Raw genomic sequence first — 20,331 nt, 5'->3', positions numbered from 1 at the left:
AATAAACAACAAAATTATACTGGTGAAAAGGGCATAATACTTTTTCTTTCTAATCCATTTAAAGATTAAACCACTCTGATCTCAAACCTAGATACTTAATTTAAAAAGATGTGGTATATATATATATATATATATATATATATATATATACACACACACACAATGGAATAGTACTCAGCCATCAAAAATGACATATTGCCGTTTGCAACCATGTGGCTAGAACTATAGGGTATTACACTAAGTAAAATAAATTGTTCAGAGAAAGACAGTTATCATATGATCTCACTCATATGTGGAATTTAAGAAACAAAACAGAGGATCATAGGGGAAGGGAGAAAAAAAACAAAATCAGAGAGGGAGAAAAACCATAAGAGACTCTTAATCATAGGAAACAAACTGAAGGTTGCTAGAGGGAAAGGAGGTATGAGGTAACTGGGTGATGGAAATTAAGGACATGTGATTTAATAAGCATTGGGTATTATATAAGACTGATGAATCATTAACCTCTACCTCAGAAACTAGTAATGTATTATATGTTAACTAATTGAATTTAAATAAAACCCCCAATTGGTTCTATGCATAAATTGATTCTAATATTTTTGAGCTATAACACTCAGAAATATTTATTTAGCAACTGGCTGGATTAGGCTAGCATCACTGGGCTTTTCCTTCTTGTGTGGAAGAAGCCATGTATGTAGTGCCCCTTTGTGAATTCCTGTACCATATACTCCTTTCTGAGATATATTCGAAATGATTTTTCCCCCTTTTGACAAATGATGAAAAATTTGCACATAAATGTTGATGGGAATCCCTGCATGTCTCTGTTGAGTGACCACTTAAATCCATAAACAAAATTCATAGGATTTGCAAGTATTTATAGTTAGTGACAAAGGAAGGTATGCTGAAAGAATTATCATGCCCCAGAAAGAACCACTAATGACTTTTATCTACCAAATATTTCTGTTTGAAATTTGTCAGATCTTTGTGATATGAAATTATTATTAGTGGTAATAATGTGTTTGTATGGTATTTTATGGTTAGTAATTAATTTAGGTTGATTATATCCATCTATTATTTTTAAGTAGATGAAGAAGAAATTATCTCCATTTTAAGGCAAGGAAACTTAAGTTCAAGAAGTTTCCATGACTTTCCCCAAATCATTCGACTATGTAAGCAGTCTGTTTATTGTGAATTTTTAGACAAAAAGGGCCATGCCCTTGGAAGCCAATTAGAAGTACAGGTAACTTTTGGACAATTATGTGTGATTGTTTTCTATCCAGGAAGAATGTTAAATTCTGTTGCCTTTGGGCTTTATTATCCTTTGAAAACTGAGGCTATTTTGTGTTTTGTAAGGTGGTCATCATGGATGTATTGGTGCCATTCATAGATAGAGTCAGGAACAGTAATAAAGAGGGTCCTTAATGAATCCACTCAGAGGACTTGAACAAAGATATTGTTCCCTAATAAGCCAATAGAAAATAGAATACAGTATTGCATACTTTTTTTACCTTTGATTAAATAAATAAATCTGAGTTTTTATTACCCCATCTACCCTTTAAAGGAAAATATGAAAATAATTTCATGTATACTTATTGTAGAGTTGTTAGCCTGTTTAAATAACAGGGTATCCAGAGCATAAATACATATTTACCTTCATTCATTTATTTACTCTATAAATATTTAAGAAATGCTTTCTATATGCCAGTGCCTATGATAGATGCTTGAGATACGATGATGAACATGACAAAGAAAGTCTCTGTTCAGTTAGAGATTATAGGCAGGGGGTGAAGGCAGACATTAAGTAGATTATCACTGAAATAATTAAAATATGGATATATCTACAAGTAAATGAGGTGCTAAAAGAGAGTAAATGGTAGAAGTCCCTAAATGAGTCTGAGTTGTCTAAGAAGTTTTCCATGAAGAATCCAAATGTAATCTGAAGGAGAGGGTAGGCAAGCCAGGAGCTGAGGCAGGGTCTACAGAGCCACAGGGCAGAGAGAGCATGCAGAGATGGTGCAAAGACCCAAGATGGGAGGAACTCAGTGTCTTTGGGTGAAAAGGCAGTGGGGTGGCAAAGGCCCGCAATTACATGAAGTGAGGCCTAATACATTCCTAATACAGTCCTAGGAAGCTGCTGCTTGTCCCCATATGGCAGTGACTTGATGAAAGCCACATTTTAAAAGGTGAAAGATATACACAATCTAAAGAGAAACAGAGTTATGAAAGCCACATTTTAAAAAGATCACCATGGCTCAAGTGAAGGGGCCTGAAATGTGGGATTGAGAGTATCTGCAGGTTGGACTTGATAACTAAATGTGTAGCAGATACACCAAGTTGAGACCATGAACTCAGAGGCAGAAAGTCCTTCATTCTTGCCTTTTTGGGGTCCCTGGGTGGCTCAGTCAGTTCAGCTTCTGACTCTTGATTTTAGCTTAGGTCATAATCTCAGGGTCAGGAGATCAAGCCCTGTGTCAGCCTCCATGCTTAGCACAGAGTCTGCTTGAGATTCTCTCTCCTTCTTCCTCTGTCCCTCCCCCCAGTCATGCTCTCTCTCTTTCTCAAATAAATAAATTTTTTAAAACATTTTAAAAAAATAAAGGACTTGCCTTTTCAAGTGTCTGGGTGATTCCTTTAGATTCAGAGAGCCAGAGTGATTCCATATTGCTCTTCTTTCCTTTCTACTTAGAGCTTTATTTTCATACAGTGAGAGAAAAATGTTTCATCAAGTTGAAGTCTGGGATTGATTTAATGGTTATGGAGTTTCAGAGTTAACTCAAAATATTTGAAATAAGCTGTTGCTTATTATAAGTTTAGAGAAACTTCCTGGGTGGCAGGAAGTTGAGGGTGGAGGAAAGCTTTGTAATTGCCAAATAATTTGAAATATAAATAACTCTGATGTGGTAAATGTAAATGCATCAGACCACAAGGACCAGATTTCCTCTAGAATATGTGTGAATTTAACGAAGGAGGATAGGGACTTCAGTGAAGACTGATTTGTATTACATTTATATTTTGTCTGTCTAGAAATAAATGAGAGCTTTGAGTCCCAAACCATAACCATACTCTTCCATTTCTACCTAAAATGTCTCTCATGTTGGCCATTTCTTGCAAGATGGTTCATATGGGGAAAAGACACAGCCTGCTTGGCCAAATTCCACGGTTATTGTTTCATGTGTCTGGAAGATTGAAAATGCCTGTCATTCCAACTATGAGCTATGGTTTAACAGTTGGGCAATTTGTCATTGCTTTCTTTTTCTTGAAAACATGCATTCCCCCCAACCAGGTATTCCCTGTAAATGATGAGCTACCAATCCTAAAGACTGACCTCATTCCCATGATGCATTGCTCAGAGGGCGAAGAGGTAGTCATCACCTCTGAATACATTTTTGCTACTGATGTGGACAGTGATGACTTGAAACTGATGTTTGTGATTGCTCAAAAGCCTCAACATGGGGTGGTGAGGAAGGCTGGAGTCACAGTGGATCAGTTCTCTCAGGGAGATGTCATCTCGGGGGCTGTGACGTACAAACACACGGGTAAGTGACCACACGGCGACTAGTGTGTGAGCGGATGCAAGCACCACAACAGTCATAACGCTCCTTTTTGCTGGGGGCTCTGATAATCTAAAAGTCTTAACGCTTGTTTCTGTTAAAAAAAGCAACAACAGTAGCAGCAGCCTGTAACCCATTTTATAAGCATAATCACCATATTTAGAAGGATTTCTGATCTCAGTAACATAGTGAATTTCCAAGAGTGGAGAAGGAGCACCTATTATTGCTGTTTTGTTCCTGATGCTTCTACTGAGACCTTTAATTCACCCTGGGTCGTTTGCATTCCCTTTTTGGTCAATTCAAAAAAGACTTCATTTGACCATCACAGCTTTGGGATCCATAAATCATAGCAGAAATGCCTGAAGTAAGCACCCTAAGATAATTATATTGCTAATTTTAATAGGCATCTGGCTGGCTTGATCCATAGAGCATGGGACTCTTGATCTTGGAGTTATAGGTTCGAGCCCCATTTTGGGCACTGAGATTACTTAATAAAAAAGATTTTTTAAAAAACACAAGTTTACTTGATTACCATCAAGTTCCTAAGGAGTAACTTTTTTGTCTTTTGAATTCCTGAAAAGCAAAGGTGATATCTTATGGTTTTGAATAATCCCACAGCATTAGACAGCAATGAACACAGAGTAATGATACAGTAAAAGCTTGTTTATTAGCATTGTTCTTTCATTTCTGGCATCACATTATATTGTTACCCAGATGGCATTTGTCTGCATGTCAAATGTACAAATAAGAAAAATATTAACTCAGCATCTGTTATCTGCAAGACACACTACTGGGCACTGTGGGCTACAAAGGAGTATAATCCAGACTCAGCTGCAAAGGACTTTCAATTTAAATGGGTAGACAGACTCACTCACGTGTCACATATCTGTACCTCATCAGTCTTTGCCTCTTGCACGTCTTCTGATCTCTGGTTTGAGTGCACTTCCTCGGTAATAATACTGTATACTTCCTCTAAACACTTTTTATTGCCACTCGATTACAGTTTCATGTGTACTCATCCATATGCTGCTCTCGTGTGTAGATTCCATGGGAAGCAGGATGGGGATAGAAGACCAGGTAGGGCACAGGGAATAAGAGGTTTCAGAACTCAAATCACTTCCTTATTTGAAAACACATGGAGAATACAAGCAGTCAGTGTGAGAGCCTTGAGGAACCCAGAGTAGGGAGACTGAGATAGAAAAGGCTTAATTGAAAATGGGGAGGGGGCATATTGTGAAATAGTATTTTTATCTGTACTTTGGAAAACCATGATTTAGTAAGATACCAGTTGTTTTATGGCCAGTTAGTTAGTATGGCACATTTTAATCACTGTGCCGGACATCTCTTGAAAAAATGGTATCCCTTTATCTTCCTAAGTGTGTTTAGTCTTAGGAAGGGTTTCACTGGTTATTGCCCTGTCCTGGGGAGCAGAGTCCACTTGCCCGATGTCTTTCAAGGGTCCACACCTGGGTGCCTCATTCGGATTTCCTCAATAGGTCTCAGATAGACTGGCAGAAAAGGGGCTGTAGCCCGATAACTGTTGGTTTTAATATAAATTTAACATCGGTGGCAGGCTAAAGCAGCATAGATAAATTGGGGGTGAGATGAATCTGTCTTCTCTTCCAGTGCTTTGCTCCAAGTGCTAAACAGCAGGTGTCCATCTTTATATCTCTTCCAGCGTGATGGCCACATAAGGAAGTATGAACTAATTTTTTTTAGAACACTAGGCAAATTACTTGAGATAGATGGGTATTTTGTTGTTGTTGTGTTACTATATTAGCAGAAATACTTCCAATTCAGAAGATGGTTTGTTATTTGAATGATGTGTTTCCTTGTAATGTTCTAGCAATTACTCAATTGGTAATTATTTAGCATTGCCTGGGAGAGAGTATAAGGACCACACAGTACTGGAGGACCTAAAGTTTTAGTGGCTCTGCTTTGCCTTTATGTGTTGATTATAAAGGCTACCTGAGAATAATTTTGTCACCATTATTTTTTTTGCTTTCCATGATGATAAAAATAATACTACATGCCATTAAAAAAAAACTTGGAAAGCATGGAAAATAATAATGAAGTTTTGAAAAATCACCTATCTACTTCTCAAAACTGGTCACTGTTGACATTTCAGTATTACAGTACTTTGTTTTCTTTCTTCTGATCATAAGTTTTTACATAGTTGCCTATCATGTATGTGCAGTTTTGTTAATTACTTTTTTCATTGAGCTTGTGAGCTAAAAATTTATTAAGATATTTATTAAATGTTATGAAGTTCTTGTAAATGTAAGTTTTAATAATTGAATAATATTTGATGATGTAAAGTTACATCATCAGAGAATCTGCTCTTCTCCCAACATTAAACATGAAGTCATTCCAACAAAAATTTTTAAATAACATTGTGGTCAACCATTTTAAATATAAATCACACGCTAAGACTATATTCCATTTGAGGCAGAGAATTCTCCACCCATGATGCTCAGCCTGGCTTTTCTGTAAATGTATCCAACACTTCATTATATTTGAAATTACAGTTACGGAAGGCACTATGTTTGCTTTTTTTTTTTTTTTCTTTAAAAAAGCTGTTTATTCTTCCTTGGAATGATTTTTCCACTTCTCTTCTTGGCTCTCTCTCCTTGCAGATTCTCCTTTCTCCATCCCAGTTCTCTCCTTCATCTGCCTGGTAAAGTACTCATCACTTAATGCTCAGGATAAAGCCAGCAGAGCCATCTGGAAAGACTTCTTAGACTTTCTCTGCCATGTGTGCCCTGCCCCCACACCCCTGTCCGCCAGAACTTTCATCTTTCTTCACTTGCAGCTCCGTGTGCATAGTCAGGCTGAGATATAGGAATTTTCCATTTAATTAGTAAAAAAATGAGTTCATGGTGGCAATTTCACATGGTTCCTCTTAATACATACATACACCTGTGATACTCTAACAAGCTGCTTTTCTTTCTTTGCCATGAGATTGTGTCAGTGCCTGGCCCATAATAGGTCTTTTGGCATTTGACATTCTTTTGAACTGATTTTGATGCTTTCAAAATGTCTGCCTGATTCTCTGCTGAAGAACCCAGAACACTAATTATCACACAAGAGCCGTTAAATATATATTTATCAAATGAATGAGGAATAAATAGGCTTTATTCCAATTTATTTTTAAATAAATATGAATAAATGAGAGGCATCTTATAATTGTTACTACTCCTAAACTTAAAGGCAGATTATTTAATTCTAATTCTCTCCACTTCAACTTTATTTTTTCTTACAAGCCCAGTTTTCTCATTCTTCAATCATTGGTTGCTCCGTAATATCATCTCTTGATTTTCCTTGTCATTATTTTAAGTGGGTAGAATAATCCCAAGAACAGTACAGTGTATATTTGACCAATGTGTCTTGTGAAAAGACCAATGACATCCCTGATCTCTTGTGCTCTGGTCTCATCAAAATTCCAAACGAAATTGCTTCCTTCTTGGCACTTTCAATGTTATGCATGAGAATTACCAAAAGCGCATCTGCAGAACATTTCTGTTCCCTGGATCTTCTACCTCTGTGCTGTTAGTTAACCAAGAGCAGATTGGCTGGTTTGCTGATAAACTATCTAATCCTCACATTTTTTTCCCTTCTACCTCTTGCTGCTTCAGTTGGGGCCATATTAAATCCCACATGCATACCCCTAAAGAGTAAAAGGAAAACAAAAATAAATGCCACCTTTTTCCCCATGTCCTGTTGCCCTTTTGTTAATGTCTTGGCTATTATTTAATAAGGAAAATATTGAAACGAATGACAAAAATGTGGCTCATCTTTCTATTTCACCTTCCCAGCTTCTTCCGTTGCTCCTAACTGTGGTGGCATGGTTGATGGTTGTTCGTTTAAGGTAGTTGATGTAAATGGGAAGACAATCCAGTTGGAAGGACAAGGGTGCCTTCTGCTCTCCCTGAGGTTGGTCCTAACACTAGACAATCAGGAAGGAAGAATGAAACCATCACTAGTCAAGCTTTTTGCCTCTCCTTGTTCATTTGTGAACTGTCAGACCCTTGTTAGCCTCTTTTTTGCCCCTCCATATGGTGAGAGATGGCTGGCCAGGATTTCACCAGAGGCAACAGATGGGCAAGCATTTTTTCATTATTTTCACAACTATTTCCTTTCATAGAGATAAAATTGAATTTTGCAGGTTACCCACCTAGATTTCCTTCCTTGCCATTGTACACATGTAGTAGAGAGGTAAGTTGGTTTCATCTTAGTATTCTATATTTTTATAGAGTCAGTTTTCAACTGTAGTTGTGTCTTCCAGGTGGTGAGATTGGCCTGGTGCCTTGTTTTGATACCATTACATTGGTGGTTTCGGATGAAGAAGCTGGCCCTTTTGTGAATGGCTGTTGCTACAATGGGCCTCATCCATCTATTCCTCTTCATGAGTCCTTTCCAGTGTATGCCCTCAACATCACAGTACATCCAGTGGACAACCAGTCACCTTCAATCGCAATAGGTGACAATGTTTTTTTTCTACTAATGTTCCATCATCTCATCTGTGTCATACCTGTGGTTTAGTGAAGAATTGAACTTGAATTATAGTTAAAATAGGAAACTACCATGCAGAATTGTCTGAGAATTGCCTCAACACAAATTTGCAGAAAACTCCATATGTTTAAAAGATTACAAGGCAAAAGAATTTATTTGTTTAAAAATATGGATAATTCTGTATGGAGAGAGAATGTGTGTTAGTGAGTGAGTGTGTGTGTGTGTGTGTGTGTGTGTGGGAGGGGATGAGGACAACATTGGAATCCTCAAATACTCTGGTTTTATTTCACGTGGGAAAATATCATTTGCCTGCTAGAGAGGGAGTAATTTATTTTATCCATAATAATTTCTATTAGAGTAGAATGAAAATACCAGAGAGACCATTTATATACATTTAACCTTATTTGCTTTTTAGAAAGTCATCGCTTCATAGGCATTATGTATATGTTTTGTCTCTTAGAAAAAAAATACAAGCATATGTATGGATGTTATTGTAATTTGCAAACTATCTCCCAAGCAATGTTCTGGAAAGGAAGCATTATCCCTGCAGAATAATTAAGCACCAAGGCATGAAAAAATGTTCGTTATGAGCAATTCATAATAGCTCGCAGGCAATTAACGCTCTGACAAACAGAGGTAACAACTGATCTTGAGGAGTACATAAACTACATTTAGTGGCTTATCATTAAAACAGTTTGGCAGTTCTTATTTTCATTTGTCACTTCTATAGACACACAAGGGAAATCAGAGTTCCTTGAGAATGACTAAAGGGCTGTACTAGAGCATTTAGTATTTCTGCTGTCTTTCCATTATTGTTTGGCTTGCTTGTCCAAGAAAAAAAATATAATTCCACAAGTCAAATTAAATTCCACCCATTACCCCCGAATATTTTCACTGTAAGGAGAAATTATGCCAAAGGAAATGAACAACTCCCATGGAAGTATATTTGCATATGGGAGGCTTCTCTGAATTGGAATTGCAATCACTCCCTTTTGTCTTCACTATTCTGATTAGAGGATTTCACGCTAAGTCATAATTGCGTTATTATTTGCATGCAGGTACCATGTTTGTGGTAGATGAGGGTTTCTCCGCAGCCGTTACCATTAACCATTTGTCCGCCACTGACCCTGACACTGCAACAGATGACTTGGAATTTGTTTTGGTTTCTCCTCCCCAGTTTGGCTACCTTGAAAACACACTTCCTTCTGCAGGTTTTGAAAAAAGCAATATGGGCATAAGCATAGGTAAGTCATTACTTTGTGACCAGAGATAACCCACCTATGTCTACAGATCTCACTGGCCAGATCATGCTCAATGGCTGGGTAGGAACTTAAAAATGTTCAAAACATTATGTACACTCAAGATATTATTATTATTATAGTGGATACTTTTGAATATTATTGTTTCTCATTTTGATTTTCAATTTGAATTGCCCCATGTATGTGAGTTACTTCAAAATAAGTGGAGATTTCACTTATGAAAACTCTAAGAATAAATATGGAAGAAAGAATGTTTTAAAAGACCTTCATTGCAACACGAAATACTGTAATAGAATTTAGATTTATCTTGAAGTTGGATTTATCTTTGATAGATTTATTCTATCAAATCTGGTGGGAGCTCATAAGTCTCCTTCTCTCAATCTTTTAGCATTTTTAATAGACATTGGTAGAAAAGATTAGGACATGTATCATGGGTGTAACAGAGAGAGAGCCTGAAATGTTGAAGGTGATGGCTTTAATTTTGAAACTAAAATGTGTCTCAGATATTTATTTTTATTTTTAAAGATTTTATTTATTTATTTGAGAGAGTTCAGAGCTAGAGAGAAAGAAAGAACACAAGCAAGTGGAGCAGGAGAGGAAGAAACAGACTCACCACTGAGCAGGGACCCAGTGTGGGGCTCGATGCCAGGACCCCCGGATCATGACCCAAGCCGAAGGCAGACTCTTAACCAACCGAGCCATCCAGGAGCCCTGTGTATCAGATATTTAAATAGCTCTTGTATTTCAGGCAATAACAACCAAAACAAAAACAGACATCAAAACCAAAACTATTCAAATACAACACCATTTATTTATTCAAAGACAACACTTTAGAAATAAATGAACTAAACTATTCTTTAAGTACCTTTGAGGCATATCCAGTTTAAATATGAGAGAGGCTAGTTTTACGATTAATTGCACTAATAGAATGACTGACTGCATAGGAAAAAAAAGATCCAACTACATGCTGCCTACAAGAGACTAACTTCAGCTTCAAGGGCACACAGGCTCAAAATGAAGGGATGGAAACAATATTCCATGCAAATGGAAACCAATAGAGAGAAGGGGTACTTATAACCGATAAAATAGACCTTCAGTCAAAACTGAAACAAGAGACAAAGGTCACTGTAAAATGATAAAGGGGTCATTTCATCAAGTGAATATAATAATTGTAAATTTATGTGCATACAACACTGGAGCACCCTATATTTAAAAATATACCAACAGATCTGAAGGAAGTAATGGCAATAATGCAGTAATAGTAGGGGACTTCAGTACTCTACTTTCAACAATGGATAGATCATCTGGACAGAAAATCAATAGGGAAACAGTGGAATTAAACTGTACATTAGACCAAATGAACCCAGTGGACAAATACAGTAGTACATTCCATCCAACAGAAGCATAATACACAGTTTTCTCAAGCATGTATGGAACATTCTCCAGGATAGATTATATGAAGTGTCACAAAACAAGTCTTAGCAAATTTTAAAAGATTGAAATCATACCAAATATTTTTTCTGACCATAATAGTATGAAATTAAAATCAATAAAAGGAGGAAAAGTAGAAAATTCACAAATATGTGTAAATTAAGATACTGCTGAACAACCAATGAATGGGTCAAAGATGAAATTTTCTACAAGTCCTGAGTTCTGATCACAAGGGAAATTTTTTTTCTTTTTTTTCTTTCTCTTTTAATTGTATCTATATGAGAAGACGGATGTTAGCAAAACCTTTGTGGCAATCATTTCACAATACATGTAAACCAAACCATCATGCTCTACACAGTGATGTATGCCAATTATTTCTTAATAAAACTGGGAAAAAGAAATTTTAAAAATTTTGAAACAAAATGCAAGCACAACACACCAAAATATCTGAAATTCAGCAAAAGCAGTGTTAAAAGGGAAGTTTATAGTGATAAGTACTTAAATTAAAAAAAAAAACAAAAAACAACAACTCAAATAAACAACTTAACTTTATAACTCAAAGAACTAGAAAAATATAAACAAAATAAGTCGGGACGCCTGGGTGACTCAACAGTTTAGCGCCTGCCTTCGGCCCAGGGCATGATCCTGGAGTCCTAGGATCGAGTCCTGCATCGGGTTCGTTCCCTGCATGGAGCCTGCTTCTCCCTCTGCCTGTGTCTCTGCCTCTCTCTCTCTCTCTGTCTTTCATGAATAAATAAATACAATCTTTTAAAAAATCTTTAAAAATAAAAAGAACAAAATAAGTCCAAAGTTGGCAGAAAGAAGGAGACAACAAAGATTATGGTAAAAGTAAGTGAAATAGAGATTAAAAAAACAATAGAAAAGATTAATGAAACTAGGACATGGTCTTTCAGAAGCATAAACAAAACCTCAAAAGCAAAAGCAAACCTTCACCTAGACTTACCATGAAACAGAGACAACTCAAATAAAATTTGAAATGAAAGAAGAGATATTACAGCTGATACCACAGATATACAAAGGATCGTAAAGAGACTACTATGAACAATTATACATCAACAAATTAGACAACCTAAAAGAAAAAGATTAATTCCTAGGAACAGACAACCTACCAAGTCTGAATCATGAAGAACTAGAAACCTTGAAAAGACTGATAACAAATAAAGAGATTTAATCAGTAATCCAAAACAACCTAACAAAGAAAATCCCAGAACCAGATATTTTTACAGGTTCTATCAAAATTTTAAAGAAAAATTAACAGTATTCTCAAATTCTTGCAAAAAATTGAATAGAAGGGAAAACTCCCAAACTCATTTTATAAGACCAGCATTACCCTGATACCAAAACCAGGTAAGGATACCATTAAAAAAACCACAAACCAACAATATCCCTGAAGAATATAGATGTAAAAATTTCTCCCAAAATATTAACAAACTGAATTCAGTAGCACATTAAAAGAATCATACACCATGATCAAAAGGAAATTATACCTAAGATAGTAAGGATAGTCAACATATGCAAAGCAATAAATATGATACACCAAATTGATAGGAAGATACAAATTCTATGATGATCTCTATAGATGCTGAAAAGGCATTTGATAAAATTCAACAATGTTTTATGATAAAAACTCTCAACAAATTGGGTATAGAAGGAACATACCTAAACATAATAAAGGCCGTATGTGATAAATTCACAACTAGCATCATACTTAGCAGTGAAAGGTTAAAAACTTTCTAAGATGACCAAAACAAGTGTGCCCATGCTTACTGTTCCTATTCAACATAGTACTGAAAGTCCCAGCCAGAGTAATTAGGCAAGAAAAAGAAATAAAAAGCATCAAAATAAAAGGGAGAAGTAAAATTGGCTCTGTTTGTGAATGATATTATATGGAAAATTTTTAAAGATTTTACCAAAAACCTGTTAGAACAACTCAGCAAATTAAGTAGTTTTAGGATACAAAATCAGGGATCCCTGGGTGGCGCAGTGGTTTGGCGCCTGCCTTTGGCCCAGGGCGCGATCCTGGAGACCCGGGATCGAATCCCACGTCGGGCTCCCGGTGCGTGGAGCCTGCTTCTCCCTCTGCCCATGTCTCTGCCTCTCTCTCTCTCTCTCTGGGTGTGTGACTATCATAAATAAATAAAAAAAATTAAAAAAAAAAGGATACAAAATCAACAGAAAAAGATCAGTTGTATTCTATACATCAATGATGAACTATCTGAAAAAGAAATAAAGAAAACAATTTCATTTACAATAGCATAGAAAACAATAAAATGCTTAGGAATAAGTTTAACCAAGAAACTGAAAGACTTATACACCAAAAACTTTAAGACAGAGTTGATATCCTGATGGAAGAAATTGTAAAAGGCATAAACAAATGGAAAGATATATTCATGAATTGAAAGTGTTAATGTTGTTAAAAAGTCCATACTACCCAAAGCCATCTATAGATTCAAGGCAGTCACTACCAAAATTCAAATGACATTTTTCACAGAAGTAGAACAATCGATCCTAAAAGTCTTTTGAACCACAAAAGATCTTAAATTGCCAAAGCAATTTTGAGAAAGAACAAAGCTGAAGTCATCATGTTTTCTGATTTCAAACTGAATTACAAAGCTATAGTGATCAAAACAGGATGGCATTGACATAAAAACAGGCACATAGATCAATAGAACAGTATAGAGAACTCAGAAGTAAAACGACTCATATTTGGTCATTTAATTTACATCAAAGGAGCCAAGAATATACACTGGGAAAAGGACAATAAATGGTGTTGGGAAAATTGGACAGCCACACACAAAGGAATGAAAATGACCAACCAATGACTTACACTGTACAAAAAATTATCTCAAAATAGATTAAAGACTTCAAACCTGAGATTGTAAAACTCCTAGAAGAAAACATACGTGGTAAGTTCCTTGACATAGGGTTTGGCAATGTTTTTTTGGATTCAACACCAAAAGCAAAGGCAACAAATGCAAAAATCAACAAAGAAAGACCACATCAAACTAACAGACTTCTGCAGAGCAAAAGAAACATTCAACAAAATGGAAAGGCAACCTGCAGAATGGGAGAAAATATTTGTACGCCATATATCTGATAAGGGATTTATGCCTAAAATGTATAAGGTACTCAGGCAACTCAATAGCAAAGGAGCCCAAATAATCTGATTTTAAAATGGGCAGAAGACTTGAGTAGACATCTCTCCGAAGAAGACAGACAAATGGCAAACAAGTATGCGAAAATGTGCTCAGCATCACTCATCATCAGGGAAATGTCAGTCTAAACCACAATGAGACGTCACCTCCCACCTGTTAGAATAGCTTTTATCAAAAAGACAAGAGATAACAAATGATGGTGAGGATGTGGAGAAAGGTAACACTTGTGCACTGTTGGTAGGAATGTAAATTAGTACAGCCACTATGGAGATTTCTCAAAAAATTAAGAATGGAACTGCCATGTGATCCAGCAATTCCATTTCTGGGTATATATCGAAAGGAAATGAAAATGGGGTATCAAAGAGATATCTATACTCCCATGTTCATTGCAACATTATTCACAATAGCCAACACATGAAAACAACCTAAGTGATCAGTGATGGATGAATGGATAAAGAAAATGTGATCTTGGGGCAGCCCAAGTGGCTGAGCGGTTTAGCACTGCCTTCAGCCCAGGGCCTGATCCTGGAGACCTGGGATCGAGTCCCACGTCGGGCTCCCTGCATGGAGCCTTCTTCTCCCTCTGCCTGTGTCTCTGCCTCTCTCTCTATCTCTCATGAATAAATAAATAAAATCTTTTTTTTTTTTTTAAAGAAAATGTGATCTAAACACATAATAGAATAGTATTCTGCTGTAACAAGAAGGAAATCCTGTCATTCTCAACAACACACATGGACCTTGCGGGCATTATGCTAAGTGAAATACATTAGGGAAAGACAAATACCATATGATCTCACTTATATGTGGAATCTAAGACCATTAAACTCAAAGAAACAGTAGAATAGTGGTTACCAGGGGCTGAAGGGTGGGGGAAATGGAGAGATGTTGGTTAAAAGGTGCAAATTTATGTAAAATCCAGGGATTTGAGGTACAGCATGGTGACTATAGTTAATACTCTATTATATACTTGAAAGGTGATTTGAAAGTAGAGTTTTAATGTTCTCACTATGACAACAACAAAATGGTAATCACATGAAGTGAATGATGTGTTAACTAAACTTATTGTAACATTTTATAGTATGTGTATATCAAATCATGACATTGTAAAACTTAAACTTACAATGTCATATGTCCGTTATATCTCAGTAAAGCTGGGAGAAGAGATTTATTGCATTAAAGGTATGCAATTTGGCCTGCGACCTAATGCTCAACCTAGAGCATTTTTCTCTTTTGATTTAAGGTAATGTCAAAATACCAAAACAGCTAATTCCATTCAATCCAACCTGTTGCTTGACATCAATTAGGCAAGTGATTGACTGACTCTTGTTTTGCGTTTACATGAAAGAGATAGTCTCTTTCTTATTCAAGTATTATAAGAATTCTTCATATAGGAGCAGTGGTTTTAATCAAGGGAAGGTCTCTCTTACATTCGTTCCAACTATATAAAGAACAGTCATGAAGTCCCTACACATCCTGCTTAGCAGTTATCGGCCTTCTGTTCTCCATGCAAATTTTATTCCTTCCTTATGGTTTATGGATATCTGTTTTTATGTTGATGGCTGACAGACATTATAGCAGCTCCTGATACCTAATTCTGAAGTCAGCCGTGATGATATCTTATTTGCTTTTCTGAGAAATAGGCTATTGGGTTAAGGATTAAGAGCCAGTTGCTTGGGAAAAAATGTTTTTCTTATTTACCTGCTCCCTGTTGATGTGCTCTAGCTTCGTTCCCGTGGAGAGACATGAAGGCTTTGCACATTAACTATGTGCAGGCTAGGCATCTAAGGATGGAACCGACGGCTGACCAGTTCATGATGTATGTCACAGATGGGAAGCAACGCTCCTTGGAGATACCATTTTACATTATAATCAACCCCATGAATGATGAAGCTCCTGACTTTGTAGTGCAGAATATTACTGTAAGAAAGATAACAGAATTTTCCATTTCTTTTTTTTATCATTTTCTGATTTTATTATGCACTTAATACATTAAGTTGATAAGGAATGGGGAGAGCAGTAATCTATATTATATAATGCAATTACTTGAAAAATATTATCCTAATAATAATGATGGTATGATTATAAGTGCTAACATATAGAATTGCATGGATGCAATTAAGTTGCATATATATAGGATGGAGTACTTACTAGGTTGTAGGTACTATTTCAAGTCCTTTACATGTGCTTGTTTTTAGTACTTACAAGGTTTTTAGGATGATGGTATTATTATGCCTTTTAGTAGCTAAAAAAAAAAAATGAGGCACAATGAGGTTAATTTATTGGCCCAAGATCACAGAACTTGGAAATAAGTGGCATATAGGGAATGGTACATAGGGGATTTGCACCCAGGCAGTTTGATTCCATAGCATGGCCTCTTAACCAAAGGACTCTTAATTCACATATATAAGGCATCTTTTTATATAGCTACTTTTTAAAAGATTTATTTATTTTGCTAGAAAAGGAGAGAGAGAGAGAGAGAGAGAGAGAATATGAGTGGGAGAGGCAGAGGGAGAGAGGCAGGGAGAGAATCCTCAATCAGACTCTGCTGAGCTTGGAGCCTGACACAGGGCTCCATCTCACTACTCTGAGATCAGGGCCTGACCCGAAAGCAAGAAACCACCTGTGCACCCCTTTATATAGCTATTTATAAAGATATATGGAATGAAAAAATTCAATTTGAATCATTTTTTATGTAGTTTTAAAGCTATCTTTCTATGATGTTTGTTTTATTTAAAAATTCAGATAGTTAAAATGGCCATGATATCACTTCTCAGATAACACCCGTTGTCCTAATTCACATGTATTAAAGCATATTTTTATGTAGCTGTTTTCTAAAAGCTATTTTTATACTGTCTTTAAAAATGTAATAATATGGGCAGCCTGGGTGGCTCAGGGGCTTAGCCCCGCCTTCAGCCCCAGAGCCTGATCCTGGAGATCTGGGATTGAGTCCCATGTCGGGCTCCTTGTATGGAGCCTGCTTCTCCCTCTGCCTGTGTCTGCCTCTCTCTCTCTCTCTCCTGAATAAATAAAGTATAAAATAAAATAAAAGTATAATAATAAAAATACATGGTCATGCAATTTAGAATAGTGAAAAACATATGCAATGAAATATGGCAGTCTCTCTCTTCTGTAGCCTCTACCTACAGCCACTCCCATTGATTGAGTTTTAGTAATTCTTCAAAAATAACTTGTGCACATGCCAGTGATTTGTGTGTATGTGTGTGTGTGTATAATATATATGCAATTTTTCTGTATTTACTTATAAATCAGGGATCCTATTATGCCTACTATTCTGCTTTTAAAAAATCTAATTAGGGAATCCGTGGGTGGCTCAGTGATTTAGTGCCTGCCTTCAGCCCAGGGCGTGATCCTGGAGTCCCGGGATCGAGTCCCACATCAGGCTCCCTGCATGGAGCCTGCTTCTCCCTCTGCCTGTGTTTTGTCTCTGCCTCACTGTCTTTCTGTGTCTCTCATGAATAAATAAGTAAAATCTTTTTTAAAAAATCTATTTAAATATATTGGAAACCTTTTCATATCAGCATAATAATCTTTTAAAACAATTCTATTTTTTACATATGATTAATTAAGACATGTGTACCACAAATCTTGGTTAAACGGATCAGCATAGGCTTTGGAGTAAGAGGGACTTGGGTGCTGCCGTTTACTGGTTGTAGGGTCCTGGATAAATTATTTCTCTCTATCTTTCTGTTTCCTTATCTGCAAACTGTGTATCAAATCCTTAAGGGGTACCTATGATGATCAATGTCGTCAGGCTCATACTAGACCCTTAATAAATAGGTACTGTTTGTATTATTGCTGTTATGTTGGGCATCTTTTTTCGGACATTTACCAAAGCAAATATTATCTATTTTGAAACCATTATCTAGTCTTATTTGTCACTAAATATTATCAAATTCTAAATACAAAAGGCTTCATTTGATCTGAATTTTCTACTGTCTCTTCATGGTATATGAGAGTCATCTCATGAAGAGATTTAAGAGCCAGCTCCTATACTTCCTCTTCTGTTGGCACATGAGTTTCTCTAGAGAGCACTTCAGTAATTACGAGAGAGAGGAAAAACTCTACAAATGAGTCTTCTATACCTACCTCTATTGTCACGCATCTATCAAGAGTTGGAGTTTCTGAAATAATTAGGCCACTGGGAAATTGTCCCTTGCTCTTCTTGGAAAGTAATCATACTTATATTACCTGTTCACTCCTTAGGGAAGCTGTTGAAGAGTAACAAATATGGAGGCCCATGTATTACTGGCAGAGCTGACTTTCATCTTTAAATGATTTTAAAAATAGTCATATTTAGCTTTTTTGGGGAAAAGTGTATTTCTTGTAGACAGTTGAGCTTCCATCAAGTTGGGCTGCAACTTGCAAAAAACGATGAGGTTTTAGTTTAAGATATTATAATCCATTTCAAACTGCTCTTCTAGTGAGTTGCTGCATTTTGTGTATATTGATCTAAACCTTTCATTTGTGATCTCAATAGATTCATTGTGCAAAAAAGAATCCCAATTTTTCCAATGAAATGTCCCAGTTATATTGTAAAGTAATTTACCATTTTCTAAATAAGAAAGCCATATATATAGTGAGCCCAAGTCCTAAGCTTGATTGAAAAGCTTGATATTTTAGGTTGCTTTATTAAAATTCTTGGAGAAAAAGGCAAGTCACCATCAAAGATGATTTCACAATTACATCATTGCACATTAAATTATGATGCCATCTTAGTCCTCAGTAAGGACTAAGATACAAGAAACCAGCATCATTTTAGCCCAAGTATCAGAATGGCAAGTGATTCTTCTTCACTTCACTAGACACTGGTAGCAGGAAGGCTGTCTCAGTAAGAGAGGCTGCAGAGAAAGGGCATTTTCACAAATCTAACCAATATGTATCCTTTAAGGCTACATGCCCACTCTACCATGAAGACATCTCTGGTCTTCTCCACCCTTTTGCACTTCTTGTTTGTCTATATTTAGTAGCCCTAAATAATTTTCTTCCTTGCATTATAATTATTGATGGACAGGCCTTCATGGTTTCATCTGACTTTGATTCTTTAGAATCTTCTTATTCCCCACAGCATGAGACCCAGTGCATTGCAGATTACCGATAAGCATCTGTTAAGTGTATACACTCTGATTGTTTAAATCTTGCTATGTTTCAAAAGAGGAAACAAGTATTTCTTTGTTCTCTTTATTCTTGCCATGAGAAAAAGATTGAGACAGCTAAGTACCATGTCAAGTTATAAATGGCTAGATCCCACCCGAAATGAAAATAGTCAGTTCTCTTTGTCCTTAAAGGATTATAAAACCTGAGGTGGGGGATAGGGGTGGGAGGAGTTATTTCAGGAAAATTGAGGCATAAGGACTGTGGAGAGGTGCGGGACCCAGAATTAAACTAAACACTATTATGTATCCAGAAGCATCCTTCTCAATTATTGTTGATTACAATTGAAATACAGAAGGTTTTCCTGCAATGGCAAAATAGAAACATAAAATACCCCTGGTGCACAGAACACACATTCGTACCATTTCTAATGCAGAAAAGAGAATTGTGAAAGCAACATGGTTCAGGAAGTTAAAATAACAGATTAGGATCTGAAGGTGAAGGGTCTACATTTAGTTTTACAGTTGAACTCTTGACTTCCGGAAAGCAAGCATTCTTTTGATTGCTTTTCCCCTGATTTTTGAATTATCAGGAAAAAAGGTGTGTGTGTGTGTCCTTAATGGTAATGAATAAACTGCTTTGAAATCTTCAGAGAAAACCTGAGAGAGATTAATAGATTTATCCTTTTCTTCTAAGCTCATGTTAAACAAGCTATTTCTTTTTATGACTCATTACACATAAATTTCAGAGAAAATTTGCAGTAGGATATCTTAAACTTATTTCTTTTGAGCAATTTGCTAAAAGAAAGACAAATTTTAGTTCTACACAACTGACTTTCTGACTTGCTTTTGCTTAGGTGTGTGAGGGTCAGATGAAAGAACTGGAATCCTCCACCATCAATGCAGCTGACCTGGATGTTCCCAAAGACCCCTTGCTGTTCAGCATCACTCATAAACCACGCCATGGCCTCCTCATCAACAGGGTGTTTAGCAAAGACTTTCCTCAAAATAAGCAGTCTGTCAACCCTGGCCAGAAGCACGAACTTGTTCAGAACTTTTCCTTGGAACTTCTCAAGAAAGGTAGATTATGTTCTATTTATATTCATTTATTTTTGTTGATTTAATAATGTTGTCCATAAAAGATAATAATAAATCTTATATATAGGAAGTGAAGAAATAGCATTCAACTGCTTTATTCATTTATCCCTCAAGGGTTTTCTCTGGGCTCTGGGTTAATATAGGGCATGAAGCCTTAGAGATAGTGGGTAGTTGAAAAGGAGATATGTTTTCT

At 36.3% G+C, this 20,331-nt stretch overlaps 1 protein-coding gene across 9 annotated transcripts in view; it reads left to right on the top strand.

The window, feature by feature from the left end:
• FREM1 (FRAS1 related extracellular matrix 1) overlaps window positions 1–20,331 on the top strand; it is a 165,157-nt gene that overhangs the window by 75,231 nt on the left and 69,595 nt on the right. For all 9 annotated transcript variants that reach the window (XR_003130303.3, XR_004803580.2, XM_025433445.3 and 6 more), the window contains exons 16-20: window positions 3,284–3,536; window positions 7,837–8,031; window positions 9,122–9,307; window positions 15,652–15,848; window positions 19,898–20,120. Coding sequence is in view for 7 of the 9 variants with exons in the window: in XM_025433445.3 (XP_025289230.3) it covers window positions 3,284–3,536; window positions 7,837–8,031; window positions 9,122–9,307; window positions 15,652–15,848; window positions 19,898–20,120 (1,054 nt within the window). In the remaining 2 variants the exon portion in view is untranslated. The remainder of the gene's footprint in view (window positions 1–3,283; window positions 3,537–7,836; window positions 8,032–9,121; window positions 9,308–15,651; window positions 15,849–19,897; window positions 20,121–20,331) is intronic.

This window comes from Canis lupus, chromosome 11 (assembly GCF_003254725.2).
Source record: "Canis lupus dingo isolate Sandy chromosome 11, ASM325472v2, whole genome shotgun sequence".
Taxonomy (NCBI): domain Eukaryota; kingdom Metazoa; phylum Chordata; class Mammalia; order Carnivora; family Canidae; genus Canis; species Canis lupus.
Note: the sequence above shows the minus strand (reverse complement) of the source record. Positions and strands in the feature narration are given on the sequence as shown.